This window comes from Indicator indicator, chromosome 18 (genome assembly GCF_027791375.1).
Source record: "Indicator indicator isolate 239-I01 chromosome 18, UM_Iind_1.1, whole genome shotgun sequence".
NCBI classification, from domain to species: Eukaryota; Metazoa; Chordata; class Aves; order Piciformes; family Indicatoridae; genus Indicator; species Indicator indicator.
Window position 1 is genome coordinate 3,759,928 of NC_072027.1, and position 15,258 is coordinate 3,775,185.

At 49.8% G+C, this 15,258-nt stretch overlaps 1 protein-coding gene across 2 annotated transcripts; it reads right to left on the minus strand.

Annotated features, from left to right (window-relative positions):
• Positions 1 to 470: 470 nt before the first annotated feature.
• On the minus strand, positions 471 to 13,564 carry DCTN4 (dynactin subunit 4). Of its 2 annotated transcripts, XM_054388900.1 has the most exons (14): positions 13,430 to 13,564; positions 11,667 to 11,737; positions 10,938 to 11,116; positions 10,054 to 10,097; positions 8,812 to 8,919; positions 8,148 to 8,168; positions 7,030 to 7,103; positions 6,580 to 6,692; positions 4,690 to 4,799; positions 3,816 to 3,889; positions 3,414 to 3,468; positions 2,851 to 2,958; positions 2,354 to 2,451; positions 471 to 1,555 (listed from the first exon to the last, which is right to left on the minus strand). In XM_054388900.1, the coding sequence occupies exons 1-14, from the start codon at positions 13,562 to 13,564 to the stop codon at positions 1,342 to 1,344; spliced, it is 1,404 nt and encodes a 467-aa protein (XP_054244875.1). In that variant the 3' UTR covers positions 471 to 1,341. The 2 variants fall into 2 exon arrangements, with proteins under 2 accessions (XP_054244875.1, XP_054244874.1); XM_054388899.1 differs by lacking the exon at positions 8,148 to 8,168.
• Between the last annotated feature and the right edge of the window lie 1,694 nt (positions 13,565 to 15,258).

A 15,258-nucleotide genomic window follows, 5' to 3' on the forward strand; every position in this document is an offset into this window, starting at 1 on the left:
CACCACAGCAGGTTTCTCATGTTTTTGGGTGCTGCACCATCACCTACCCGCAAGAGCAGAGCAGGCAGCCCTATTCCATCTGCCCCTGCAGAGGATTTGCAACTCCAGGCTGGCAGAACCGTGGCACAAGTGTTTTGAGCAGCATGGCCACAGCTGACTGGGGTTCAAACCTTTTCCAGCACAGCAAAGCCCATCAGAAATGTTTAATAAATGTCAGTGTCTGAACTGGGAATGCTCTGCAGGAAGAGTGATCTCGCCTGCTCGCACTGAGCTAGGTGGTTACTGGTAATTCAGTATCCTAGATACACTGTTTTTAATCACTGATTTTAGCTTGGACTACAGGCAAATTACACCCTGGATATACCAGCATAGGGGACAGTGCATGCCAGTGAACATGTACCTGTCTTTCCACCTTTACAGCCCCATCCCACCCACCCTACCTGGAAAAAGAGGATGAACTCAAACAGCCTCTACAGCTCAATGTATACCAGATCTAATCGTAACTTTCCAGGTTTCATACTCCCATCATTACCCCTAGCAACACAGGTTAATTGAGCTGAACACTGCAAAGCAGCTTCTCCAGAGCATCCCTGCCCCAGCCAACAGCTGTAGCAGTGCCTGAATTCCCAGCTCACAGTGCATCATGCAGCCACATTGCCCTGAAACACGATGGGCTCTGCTGCCAGTCAAACCCAGGAACACTACAGTACACTACATTTGGAGTTTAAAGGCAAACTGATCATTTCCTTTTGTGAGAGCACACTTGTCACCTTGGCTAAGCAAGAGGGGCAGGGTTGTAAATCCTGAGCACCCAGAGCTGAGGTATCCTTTAAGGAAGCAGAAAACCAAGAGAAAGCATCGTGGTGCTGCCAACAGCCTACCCACAAGGTAGCAGCCATGGTCACCTCCCAGAGTGCTTGTTCTGGAAGGGCACAGCTCTGTGTGAAAAGACTCAGTGTGTTCACTACCGAGTGTGTGACATCAGGTTTGTGGGCTGGCAGGAAGAAAAACCAGTATGGGTTCTTTTCTGTTGACAAATCCAAATTCAGCCAGGCGTGGTACAGATGTGGAGAAAGGGAGGCCTTTCTGTGTGCCAGAAGAGGTGCTGCAAGTTAAACTAGCCTGTGGCAGAGTGGGGAAGCAGAGCAGTAGTTAGTGGGCACTACAACAAAGAGAGAGAACAAACCATCCCAAAGCAGGGCACCCTCAGCCGCCTCTGGCGGCCCGTGGCACACACCCACACATCACAAAGGAGCTCTGGCAGGAGGTTCCAGCAGGTGCTCTCTTCACTGTGCCAGTCCATCCTGCAGCCAGCCCTCAGGGCACAAGCATGGGGAGTGTTTATGGGAGCACTGGACCGAGGCTGAGCTCCACGTGATGGGTGAGCCAGATGACCTCCGAGGGATGATCGCCCTCCTCGCTGGGCCGGATTGGAGCAGCCAGGTTTTTGAACTCGTGTTTCATCTTGAAACTCACGGTCACCTCACCCTCTTCTTTCTGGGGAGTGACCTTGATGAACACTCCTACCTTGTTGGCTTTTCTGAAGGCAATAACACTGCAAAGGGGGAAACAAAGGAACGCTGGGTCAGCCAAGTTCGCAAACAATTGTTTGGAGAGATTTAAGAATCACAGAATTGTTTTGGTTGGGCAAAGACCTCCAAGATCATCAAGTCCAACAATTGAGCTATTTGTTCCAACACCACAGAACAGGGATGCTCAGTTTATGGCTGAATACACCCTGCTAAAACAAGCTGCCTTGGTTTGTAGCTTACTCCCTGCTGCTCTTTTTGTGGGGGACCCACAGCCCCTCCTACCTCACCACCAGGAAGTGGGCACCTCCCTCTATGTTGACAGCTGTTGGCACATCCCTCTTAACACAACATGCCTGCTATGGCCATGGACATGATGTATCCAGCAGTGCAGCAGAGAAGGGCCACAGTTTACAGCTGCAGTTCTCTGTACAAGGCTGCAGAACATACTCTGTTTTGAAGTCTGGAGGCAACTCTGTCACATACCTACTGTGTAGTTCTTACCCCTGCTGGGAGCCTTCTGCATGCAGAAGAAAGGATTACACAGAGCACTCCTTGAGAGAATGAGTGCCACCACCTATAACTCAACTGCTGTAACAGCACATTTGCCTCATAGGGAACAAGTGTCTCCTGAATATTCCAAACCACAAACAGCAGACAGATTTGCATTGCTGAGCTCTGACTCCTCTCCAAAACACCTCACATCCTCCCAATAAAACTGGAAAAAAACCCACAACGTGGTGAAGGAGACGAGAGAGGGAGTTACTTGGTTGAAGTGCCAAGATTTTAAGGGACAGGATCCCCACAGGACAGACAACACTCACTCAGGATCATCCTGGAAGTCTTGAGGCTCTGCCAGCTCATCGTATTCTGCTGCAGCATCTTTGCCAGCCAGAATAAGCTCCTTGGGGGGAACTGCCACCTGAAGCAGAGCATGAAGAGAAGAAGCCTTTCAGCAATGATTGTCATCTACACTGGGAGAAGAGAGAGCCCTCCCCTACTGAAGGGCTGCTTTACTATAGTTTAACAGAGAACTGATTTCTCCTGGGCTTCCCTCCACTCCAGTACCAGCTGATTACCACTCCATCAGTGGATCTGGGTACTTTATCCCTTGGGTTCTGGGTCTCAATGGATTTTGAATTTCAAGACCCTTTATGTTCTGATGTTTACATTGGTGACAGTTATTTGAGCTCCAAGGAGGAAAATTCAACAAAGCCAGAAGAGACTGAAGGACATAAGAAAAGTGTGACATGTGGAAGGATAAAGGGGAGTGGGAAGCCTTGGAAGAGGCCTACGCTCACACCACAGGAGGGTACAATACCTTGGCAGTGCTGTTGATATTGTCAGGGTCTCCCTCCTCGCACTCCAGCAGTGTGACATGTGTGATGTTCTCCACTGGGTTGGTCAGAGTCAGAAGGACTTGGCTCTCCTGGGGAGATTCAAGAATCACAGTTCCAGAAGCAATTAATCTAAAATTCATCATTACTGTTAGCACCTCCATCTTCTGTTGCTGTTCCAACACTTTCAAAAAGTGCATTACATCCACTCAAGGGACAGAGAGCAAACGCCCTAAGTCCCCAAGGAAGGTGGCAGTGCCATGCAGCACTCTTTCTTCATACAGGAAATACAAATCTTTGGAATCTAGCCAAGATCTCAACTCCACACCTTTCATTGCTCAGATACTGGGGTGTGCTTGTGATGCCAGATGTCACACTGTGTGGTAATCTACATACAGTGTTCTTCCAACCACGTCCTCAAACCTTGCACCCTCTCCAAAGGGAGTAAGTGAACAATCATCACACCAGGTCACCTTCCAAAAAGGTCCCACATCCACACCTCCCAGCTGTGTCTCACCCCAAGACATGTCTGGAAGGGACTACTGACCTTCATGTAGCGCAGGTTGGGAATAGACATGATTCTCACTTCAGGGATGTAGTTACTACAAGAAGAAGCAAGCAAATGACCACGATGGATTGTGTTGCTTTATGACCCACCTCCTGAAGCTAACTTGTTCAATGCTATCAGCAACAGAACAATGAAATGGCTTTTTTCTATAGAAGCCTAATCCTACAAACAGCATGCAAGGTCTTTTCAAACTGCTGAAATCTTCAGCAAACTTCTTAGATGATGAAGCAAACCTACTACAGATAAACTGAATATATTAGAAGGGTGACTACACCATCCTTAGAGGTGACAAGAGGTCAAATCAAGAGCACAAAAGAAATGAAAACAGAAGGCATTAACTAAGCATGAGCCAAGTCCTCCCCAGCCCCGTCTCTTACTTACACAGCAACCAGCTGGATCTTGAATTTGATAGATGTTGGATTGAATTCTGGTTTGCTCAGGTTATGCTCACATTTCTAAAAACAAAGGACGTTTTAGTCAGCACCCAAAGACAGTGTGCAGTCACACACCCATGAATCAGAGCTGCAAGCACTGTGCCACCAACCACAGCACTACTGGCCTCTAGCAGCGCAGTCAAAAATGTCACATCCAGCACCAGGAACATAATAAAAGCCTTGGGCTATGCCAGCTTACTGGGGGAGAACATTACTGGGGACATCTCAGGATGGAGGCAGCAGCCCAGGACATCTCTCCACCACCCCCCACCAAAGAAGGACTGTTGGGTGGTAACTATCTCTTTTGCTCTCTTTCTCCATTCTCTCTCTCCCTCTCTCTCCCCTTTCTTTCTTTCTCTATTGTTTGCTCCATCCTCTCTCTCTTTAATAGTCTTGTCTTGATATACGACCTCATTTGTGCCTTAATCTCACTCACAGGAATGTTCAAAACCAACCAGGTCTCCGTCCCACCTTCCAGACCCAGATACTCATGCTAAGCCAGAACAACCTGTGCTCCAGTTTGCATCCATTGCCCCTCATCCTGTCGCTGGGCCTCAGTGAAAAGAGACTGGCCCCATCCTCTTGTCATCCACACTTAAGGTATATGTCAACACTGATCAGATCCCCTCTCAGCCTTCTCTTCCCCAGGCTGAACAACCCCTAGGTGTCTCACATCTCCTCATCAGCAAGCTGTTCTATATTCCCTTAATCATCCTCGTAGCCCCCTGTTGGGATTCTCTCCAGTGGTTCCCTGTCTCTCTGGAACTGGGGAGGCCAGAGCTGGACACAACCCTCCAGCTCTTCTGTCTTTAAGTACCTACCCGGCAGCGCAGGGAGCGTTTGATCAGGAGGTGCTTATGGCGTGGGTAGAGCTGGGAGGCGCAGATGGGCTGGAAGTCAGGCTGCAGCAGGCGCTGGCGCAGCGTCGTCACTGGGCACACCACAGAAAACAAGACAAAGGGATGTCTCTGGCACTGAAACCAGACTGGAGGATGTGCTGGCCCGAGTGCAGGCCCCACAGTCTCTTGAGAAACTTCATTTCATAGAATCACAGAATTGTCAGGGTTGGAAGGGACCTCAAGGCTCATCCAGTTCTAACCCCCCTGCCATGGGCAGGGACACCTCACACTACAGCAGGTTGCTCACAGCCACATCCAGCCTGGCTGCAAAAACCTCCAGGCATGAGGCTTCCACCACCTCCCTGGGCAACCTGTTCCAGTGTCTCACCACCCTCATGGGGAAGAATTTCTTCCTAACCTCCAACCTGAATCTACCCATTTCTATTGTTTTTCCATTCCCCCCAGTCCTATCACTCCATGACACCCTAAAAAGTCCCTCCCCAGCTTTCTTGTAGGCCTCCTTAAGCTACTGTCAGGCTACAATAAGGTCTCCTCAGAGCCTTCTCTTCTCCAGACTGAATAGCCCCAACTCTTTCAGTCTGTCCTCATAGGAGAGGAGCTCCAACCCTCTGATCATCCTCGTGGCCCTTCTCTGGACACCTTCCAGCCCATATCTTTCTTGTCATAGGGGCTCCAGAACTGGATGCAGTACTCCATCTGCGTGCAACAATTCAGAACCCACTGGCAAGTCTGACTGCTTCTGGCAGCAAATGAATGGACGGTAGCAGCCCTGACTGGGCACTGCAACAGGAGAGCAACACCAGTGCCAGCCCTGGAGAAATAAGGGACCCTGATCTCTATTCAAAGCTCATCTGGGGTGGAAACAGAATTTTGCAATCATCTAGAAAATAAGTTCTGTTCCCTCCAAGGGCAAATCGGTTTTCACAGCTTTGTTAGCCTCCCAGCTGGGTGCTGCAGGAGTACAATGTACAGCTTCTCAGCAAGCAGCCTGCAGAACTGAATGAGTGCCCACACAGCTCCTGAGGCAAGGGACTCCAGCAGCCAACTTCCCATGGGCTTCTCCCAAAAAAACTGGCTCCTTACTGTTCCGAAGTGTCTAAGAGGCAGTGAGCCACCTGGCAGCTTTTGCCTCACTGCAGGGAATCAAGGAAGATGTCTTCTTTACCAGCATCACACTCACACAATGCTGCCAGTCTCCTGAGAAAAGCAGGCCAAGATGATCTAGCCCTTTCCACAAGCCATGCATGAATTAAAGTCAGCAGGATATCAGCCTGCAAGACTACCAAGAACATCTGTCCTACATAGAGTCACCTCAGCAGTAAGCCCACAGCACTTCCTGTACCTGCTGGTTGATCCCATTTGCCCCCAAGCTTCACTGACCACTTCCAACATCGGCTGATTAAATCATGAGCCAGCTAAGTAACTGGCGAGCGTATGCAAGCTGTTCCCAGTGATGTCAAAGGAATACAAAATTGTTACTTAATAGGTCAGTCTGGGTTCCAACTCCCCAGCAGCTCAGCCACTTCCTTATTTCCTGCTATTATCTGATAAAAGACTTCAGTTCTTTTCTCCATTCAAAACCTGACACTTCACATGCAGAGAAATTAAGGTCATCAAGAAAAGGAAACAACAGAGCCTGACATATCCGGCTCTCAGCTTTCCATGTACAACATGAAGCTGAGGCTGCATTCAAAATCACCATTTAAAAGTCACAAATTTTCCACCGTTTCAATCCCAGCATAAAAATTACTCAAATGTCAGGTCATCAGGGAACCCCACGGACAAGTTTGCAGGCACTGCCCAATGTTATAAAAAGTAAGGGCAAAAAGTGACAGAATATGAAGGTGGTACCTTCTGTCAGATTGATTGGTCTTGTGTAGTAATCTTCAGGAAGAGGTTCTACTTCTTCCACTGCATCAGCTGGCTCAATCTTGATCTCCTTCTGGTCCTCTCCTTCTTTCAGGCTGAAACGAAGCAAGGGATTGGTTGTAAAATACAGCATGTGTGCTCTGACAGACAGCCACAGCTGTAACTGCATTACAACACAGAAGAGTTGAGACCACAACAGTAACACTGCACAAGGATGTAAGCAGTCACTTCTTTCTATTAGGAGAAAGCAAAACATCTGGAGCTGCTGCAACAGAGATGCCTGAGGACTTGACATCTCTCTAAAGTTCCAAAGAAGAAAGCTCCTTTCACTACTGTCTGCTACTATGTTCATCATCTTTCTGAGCTGCTTTGTTCTCTCTTGCCTACCCCTCCTACCCTTCCCACAAAGGTAATCCCAAACCCAAGACTCACGAGAGTCCAGCGAGGGCACTGATAGGTGCTCCGGGCCTCTGCCGCTGAAGCCTGGTTCCAAGGCCATATTTGTCCTACAAGGGAAAAAACAGAACTCTCAGCTTCAGGTCTGCTTCCTGCCAGGACAAAGAGACCTGCTGTAAACTCATTCTTTCAGATGCATGACAAGCACAGGGAGACAAGCAAAGGAAAGCAAAAAGGGAGAGGTCTTCAGTGCCTCCTGAGATTACTTTTTTTTCTGCTCAAATTGTTAGTAAGAAGAAAACAACTATCACTGCACTGCAGATGGAGAGAGACAGATGGATGTGGCTACCACTTGTAAAGCTTTTGCTCTTTTCTTAAATCACCAGCCTGCACTACTGACACATTTTCCCTTGATCCTCTCTTCAGAGCAACTGCATGATGAGTAGTACAGAATGAGAGCGCTCAGCTGCCAGAAGAAATGGGGCAGCATAGGGATGAATCCACCTGAAATGCTCTGCAGCACTGCTCAAAGCAGCTGGAAGCTTCAGGATCCTACAAGCCTGGCTACCTACATTACAGGCTGGAAGGGACCTCGAGAGATCATCCAGTCCAACCCCCCTGCCAAAGCAGGATCACTTAGAGTAATCTGCAAGGGAATGCATCCAGGTCTGCCTCACCAGGCACCACCGACTGACAGGAACAGATGAACTCTACACAAGGTGCTTGGAGGCTGAAATCTTCCTTCTGGGCCGGACTCAAAACCTGAATTCTCACCAAAGGAGCAATCTAAGCATCAGTCTTCCCTAGTGATGTTTCAAGCATGGGGAGATTAGTGTTAGTGCCATTTACCTCAGGCAGAGTGTCTCAGCTATGATTGTTGTGTCTCAGCTAAGCTTGGTGAAAAACTGCTTTCCAAATACACATTACTTACCCAAAGACATTGCCTTGTTTGTAAACTAACAAAAACCAGTTTGGTTTTCCGTGGTTTTTTTGTAACAAATGTTACCCTCTAACTAGTGAGCTTTCACCTGCGCTTGTTTTAGGCACATCCAAGTCAGAGACCCTGAGGCAGTGTGGAGAGCAGAATCTGCTACTCCCCTTCAGTTGGTACCATTAGAGCTTTAAACAGCAGCAGAAACTGTGAAAAGACTTACCACTACGTGTATAGTGTGTTGCTGTGGAGAGCCCCCAAAATAGCAGCAGGTAGCAACGGAGACAAAAAATGCAGCCATAAGACACAAGCAAGGGCACAGAGCAAGCACAGTTAATTGAGAAGTAGCAAGCATATGCAGAGTCACCCAGCTAAACAAAGTAAGCATTTCCCTGCCAGGGACAAGAACCAGGTCATCCAGGCCACAACCAAGTCCTGAGGTTCATTTCAGTCGGGGCTTCATGCAGAGAAGTGCCAGACAATGCTGATCGAAATGTTACCAAGCTGTGGGATGCAGCTGTGCTCAGAGAAGGCTACCACTGGTGTGACACAGGGATTGGTGGCTGCAACTGCAATGCATTTCACTGCTGGGTAACACTGCTTTGCATGGCACTACCACTGGTGTGGTGGCTGCAGCTGCAATGCATTTCACTGCTGGGTAACACTGCTTTGCATGGCAACTGCAAACCCTTCTGGCATTATCAGAGAGGCAACGGAATACACGGTCATGGGTGTAAAACTAACTTGTCTCTAAAGAAAATCCTCTGCCCTAGCACATTGTTCTCAAAAAGAAAGAGCCAAGCAGCCCCATTGTGCTACCAACTGTCTGATGCGAGGCTGCTGTGCATCAGTTCTCCTGCTCTGGGAGCAGAGCACTCCCAGCTCACCGAGAAGGCCAGGGGCATGTAGTTCCGACGTCGCACCAGCTTCTTCCGGTCCCGCTCCATCTTCTCCTTCTGAGCCAACTGCTGGTAGTATTCAACCAGTTTATTGATCTGGAGGGATGAAAAGGGACCAGTTACCCAGTGAGTGAAGAACAAATGCTGAAAAGGGACAGTTAGCCAAAGAGCAGGGGATAAATCACAGAATCACAGAAACGTTCAGGTTGGAAAAGACCTCTGGGATCATCAAGTCCAAACGCTGACCCTGCTCCACAAGGTTCACCCCTAAACTGTATCCCCAGGCACCACACCCTTTAAACACACCTAGGCTTGGTGACTCAACCACCTCCCTGGGCAGCACATTTCAATGCCTGACCACTCTTTCTGGGAAAAATTGTTTCCTAATATCCAGTCTAAACCTACCCTGTTGCAGCTTGAGGCCATTCCCTCTTGTTCTATCTCTAATTACCTGTGAGAAGAGACCAATACCCACCTCTCCACAACCTCCTTTCAGGTAGTTGTACTGAGTGATGAAGTCTCCCCTCAGCCTCCTCTTTTTCAAACCTGTCGCAGCATTGGTTTGTGAACAAGCTGCTTGTCTCCCTCTGTCCTACCAGCAGCTGTAGTTTGAAGGCTATAAAGAAGCCTGTGGGTTTTAACTCACACTGCAGGTGACAAACCACCCCTCCTTTGGGAACAATGTCTGTCAGAGAGCAGGGTCCAATTCTCACTTTGCAGTCAGACACCTGAGACTTTCTTTCATGCCTTTGCTGTGCCTGGACAGAGTATGTCATGGCCAAAACTGAGCACTTTGGGATTAGTGGAACAAAAAGCATCTTTCCCCCAGCTCTCGACGCTGATCACATTTAGTGCAGAGCCCTAAGTGGTGACAAGGAAGGGTAGTAAAGGTGCAGTTCTGTTTTCCAGATCCTAGACACACTCTTGGTTGGAAAACAGCTTCTGTTCACATACATACGCAGCATACTCATTGATGTGGTTTTAAGAGCACCATTAGATATGATGTTTGCAAGTGAGTTTCTTCTGAAAAGGAGATTTGTATACTGCCACATCCACGGGAGAGCCTCTAAGAGGCCTTCCTTCCACTGAATTCAGTCAAGGTGCAGATTAGGAACTGGAACTGGTATCTGAAGGATTATATAGAGGCAGAAAAAGTGATTGAAAGGGCCTGGTGCCTCTAACAGCTCTTTCTAGCTGATGTGTCTCAGCACAGCCTCCCCCTTCACTCACCCTCTGTGTGTGAGGATTCTCCGGCTCCTGCCAGCCACCACTAGCTGCAGGAGAAACAGAAAAAAGCAAGTCCTCAGCAGAAGATTCCAGACATGATGACACAGAAATCACATCTAACAGCCAGCTATCTTGGTTTTATTCATGAAACAGAACATTCTCTGTGTTTGCTACACTTACCATTGCAATCCTTTAAGCTCATAAATACAACACCCCTGAAAGCTTCTCACAGTCAGATTTGGGCTGAAGGTGCTTCACCAGCTTTTAGATTGTGTTTTTAAACAACTGCTGTTTTAGATGCTCAGGACAGCACTTGAGTCACTTTAGCAGGAGTCACTTTGGCAGCACCCAATCTTCAATCACACCAACACTGGAAGTCAGAGGACCTGCTTGTTTACTTGGCCCCATTTCTGGAGCCCGACAGGTATTTTCTGCACATCTTATGCACCAAGAAACAGAATAAAGCTTTGTTCTAGTGCTGTCACGAAGAGAAAAGCCAAGTACAAACACTGACTAGCAACTCTGGAATAAGCCTACGTGAACAGAAGTGATGGAAAATAAATTAGGTACTTTTGCTGTCAGACCCAAGGCCTTCAAAGCCTCTGAAGGCACACAAACAAGATCTCAGCTGTGGGGAGAGCACACCAACTACAAAAGCCCCTTGCTTGACAGCTTTCTCACTAGTCAGGTAATGTGAGCACAGAAGTGGGTCACATTTTCCACTAACTCAGCTCTGCAGAGACTTCTGCAACAAACACTTTGGTGTGAATTTCCAACTATGACTCAAAACCTAGATAGATAATATGGCCAGAAACTCATCTGTCACCTTCAAAACACAAATTGGGTTCCTGCTGCTGTTTGGTTTTCTGTCTTTGACTGTCACTTACCAACAGACTTGTCTGCCATGCCCACATCCCGGGAAGTCCAGCGGCAGAATCCACAGGCCAAGTAATAAGCTTTCTTCATGGTAGTCTTGGCTGGGTCATCAGGGAGTGGAGCAGGAATGCTTGTGGCCCGTGTGGAAAGGGTGTGCATGCAGCAGGGGCAGTCAAAGCAGTTTGCACACCTGTGAAGAGGAAGGTGTGTAAGACAGCGCTCTGACAAGGGTCTCAGGCCAAGGAAAATGCTCTCAAAAAAGCAAACCGAGAGTAAACTAACAGAGCTTCTCATCTTCTGCAACAGCATTAGGGAAAAGGTGCAAAAGAGGCATCAATGAGAACAGAAGGGGTTCAGAGTCAACATAAAAACAGTAACAGGAGAGGTTCAGAGTCACCATAAAAATGGAAACAGGAGGGCTTCAGAATCAATGTGAAAATGGCAACAGGAGAGGTTCAGAGTCAACATAAAAATGGCAACAGGAGAGGGTCAGAGTGGACACAAAAATGGCAACAATGAGAAATAGTGGGTGATACTAAAAAGCTCTTTGTATTATGAGAACAGGTCATAAAGAACACTAGAGCATGAAGAGCACGTGATAGATACATCATGGAGACACTTCTCCAAACCAGACTAAAAGGTAACATGAAGCGATGTAATTTTTGAAGAGTCAGGTGTCAGTTGAGGAAGGAACTCTTTAAAAGGAGGAGTCTGGATGAACACAGCCAAAGCAACCTTACCTATTCTTTTTGAGCTTGGCTTCAGCTGAAGGCATGTTTTCCAAGCAGCTGGGGCAGTAGTGAGAGTCCACCTGATGAATAAGACAGTCACATCACACTTCATGGCACACCTTTGTCTAGACAGCATGCTGGCAGCAGCCTGAAACTCTGCTGCACCATTTCATGAGGCTTTGTACCTGCCAACACATGGGTGAGGTCAGGGAAGATTTGAGACTCCTCTGGGTTATCTGAAACTTTAGCCCATTTCAACCAGATTTTGATCTTTCACAACCTAGGTCAAAAGGTTTCTTGAATTGGGATAGATTGAACTACTCTGCCTAGTAAATCAGGAAAGGACAACTGGGTGTTGAGCTTTTCAGTTACCAGAATTCAGTATTTCAGCTTGAACAGCAGGAAATGGTTTCAAGCTGCGCCAAGGCAGGTTTAGGCTGGATGTTAGGAAATAATTCCTCACTGAAAGGGTTCTCAAACATTGGAACAGTCTGCCCAGGGCAGTGGTGGAGTCACCATCCCTGAAGGTGTTTAAGTAGAGTGTGGACCTGGTGCCTGCAGACATGGTTTAGTGCTGACCCTTCAGTGCTGGGTGGAGGGTTGGACTGGATGATCTTTGAGATCTCTTCCCACTGGATGTATTCCATGATTCTGTGATTTATGCTTACATTTATTCTGCCCTTGCAGTTATGCTACTTAGATACAGTTTTCAGGAAATGTTTTGCATCTGGCTGCTGTCACAAACTAATTCTGTCCATTGAAACAACTGACACACAAGCAGGCCTAGGACCAATGCAAGGCTTGCCCATGTTCTGCTTTGCAGTGAAGCAATGCTCCTGGAAACCCTACACGCACCAGCAGATGATGGCTCCAGACTGATGGTGATCTACAGCTTAAGGCTCCAGCTCACTCAAATGGAAATAAACTCAAATGTTCTCAGCCCTGATGCTTTTCTCAAAAGAAGAGCGATGTTCTGAGACCTTGCCAGGACACTTTGCTGCGACTGCCACCACATCCAGCAAGTCTGTCAGCCCCCGGGGGCCATCCAAGCACAGCACTCCCACTGTGAAACAGCACCAGCCCAAGCCTGGGAACGATGCAGGAGCTCCCGGCCCTGCTCAGCCTTTGCCAAAGGCCAGAGCACACAGAGAGAGGACGGGCGGTGGGTGACCCTACCGCACTCCGGCCGGGACCGATAGGGCTTTGTGTGTGTCAAGGTGCTCTAATTCGCCCCAGCCAGGCTGCACGGAGCAGTGAGAGTGTCCCTGCTGCCTCGGTGGGGGCCCACTGAAGGGTAACAGGGGGCTTGTCTCTTCTTGGGTGGGGCCCGATAAAGGGTTGGGGGGTCTCCGGGGCCCTCGTCAGGCCCCATAGAGGGGTGAGGAAGGTCCCTACTGCTCCGGCCGCCCCCATGGAAGGACCGCTCCCACCCAGCCGGGCCCTAGGCAGGTGGGGGGGGCACATCCCAACCAAGAGAAACCGCCTCCCGCGGCAGTCCCCACCCCCAGTCTCAGCCAATCATGCCCGACCTCCGCCGACGGACAGCCACCTAGGCCAATCCAACGCAAGCCACCGCCCCTTTCCTCATTTGCTGTCAATCACCGCGTTCATGGACGCACTACTGTGCCCACCCCTTAGCTAGGTCATCAACCAATAGCAAGGCCGAGAACGAGTGAGAGGCAGGAGAGCCATCCAATCGGTGCACGCAGAGAAGACAACGTCCCGCCCCATCCACCCGGTGTGCGGGCGCGGCTCGGCCCGGCCGCCGTTACCTCGTGCGAGACGCATTCCAGGGAGCGGAGCTCGCTGCAGTAGCGGCAGAAGTACAGCTGCGACAGCGGAGCCCGCATCTCCTTCTCGCCGCGCACCAAGTACAGCACTCGCTCCGACTGCAGCAACGACGCCATCTTTGGAGGGGGCCGGCCGCTGCCGTGCCGACGACGTCAGACGTTACGGCGAAGCGTCACCGCGCCGCTTCGCCCACGTGACCTCCGTGGGTAGGGGCCGCTGCCGCCGCGTGGCTCTTCCCGCGTCCCGTAGCGCAATGGCGGCAGGCGCCTGGGACGGCGTGGGGAGCGTTGTGGCTGTGCGTGCAGCGGAGCTCCCTGCCCGCGGGGTCTGGGCTGCTGCTCGCTGTGCTTCGTCCGCTCCGCGCGGCTTCCTCTAGGCTGCTGCGGGACCATGCGCTGCTCCTGGAGGGCGGGGGAGGAAATCACAGACTGGTTTGGGTTAGGTCATCTGATCACCTAGACCAACCCCCCCGCACTGATCAGTGAGAAGGCTGCTCAGAGCCCCGTGCAAGCTGACCTGAGCTGCTTGCAGGTATGGGGCATCTTACCGTCTCTCTGGCCAGTGTGGGTGAAGGAACAGCAGCTGTGTGTCCCAGCTCGCTCACAGTGGGGTCTTGGCTGTATGCTTACCGCTGTGGGCCTATGGGCTGGCAGGAGAACCAGGGCTTGAGCTGCCAGCCTGGCTGTTTCACACAGCTCGGAGCTGTTAAGAGACTCTCAGCACGGTAGGGGTTGGAAGGAACCTCTGGAAATCATCTAGTCCAAACCCCTGCTAAAGTAGGGTCATGTGCAGCAGGTTGCCCAGGATTGCATTCAGGCAGGTTTGGAATCTCCAGAGAAGGAGACTCCACAACCTGTCTTGGTCCTATGCTCCAGCACCCTCATGGTAAAGAATTTTTTTCTGTCTTCGGGGCACCACTGAAAGTAGTCTGACCTCGTCCTCTTGACACCTGCCCTTTAGATACCCATAAGCATTGAGAAGAGTCTGCTCAGTCTGCTCTTCTCCAGGCTAAAGAGCCTCAGGTCTCAGCTTTCCTTGTAAGAGACATACTCTCATCCCCTCAGCATCTTCATAGCCTCCACTGGTTTCTCTCCAGTAGTTCCTTGTTTCTCTTGAACTGGGGCATGAGGAACCAGACCCAGTACTGCAGATGTGGCCTCACTAAGGCAGAGTAGAGTGAAGAACCTCCCTCAACCTATTGGCCCCACTGTTAATGCACCCCAAGATAGCATCGGCCTTGGCCACAAGAGCACACTGCTGGCTTATGGTTAACTTGCCCACCAGGACTCCCAGGCTGTCCTCTATGGAGCAGTTTTCCACCCTTTCCTGTGCTTGTCATACTTTATTTCCCTGAGCCTCTGTTCACATTTGCTTTGCTGCCCACATTCCCTTCTGAACCCCCAAGCTGCCAGACTTCTTCATACCCCAAAGATGGTTTCTTTTTAGTCTTACCATCGCTGAGACACGGTCATGATAAAAGCAAACTTTTCTATCTCGTAGGATCAGCAGAAGAGCAGGAGGTCAGTGGATGTTGTGCTGCAGTGTATGTCCAGAGGGCAGAGCTTGCATCAGCAAACCACCTCCGGTTTGCTTGTGGGCACATCACCCATCGTGATCATGGCCTGGCTTGTGATGTCACTCCCTTTGTCCTCGCCCCAGAATGTCTGTCCCTGCACAGCATCTGGCCTCAGCCCCTGGCCTCTGCCTGCTCCTTGTTTGTGAGGCTTCAGAGGAAACCATAGAGATCTGCCACCACTCAGGATAAAATCCCACATGTGCTTTTCATCCAGCAGCACCAGCTGGAGGGGAA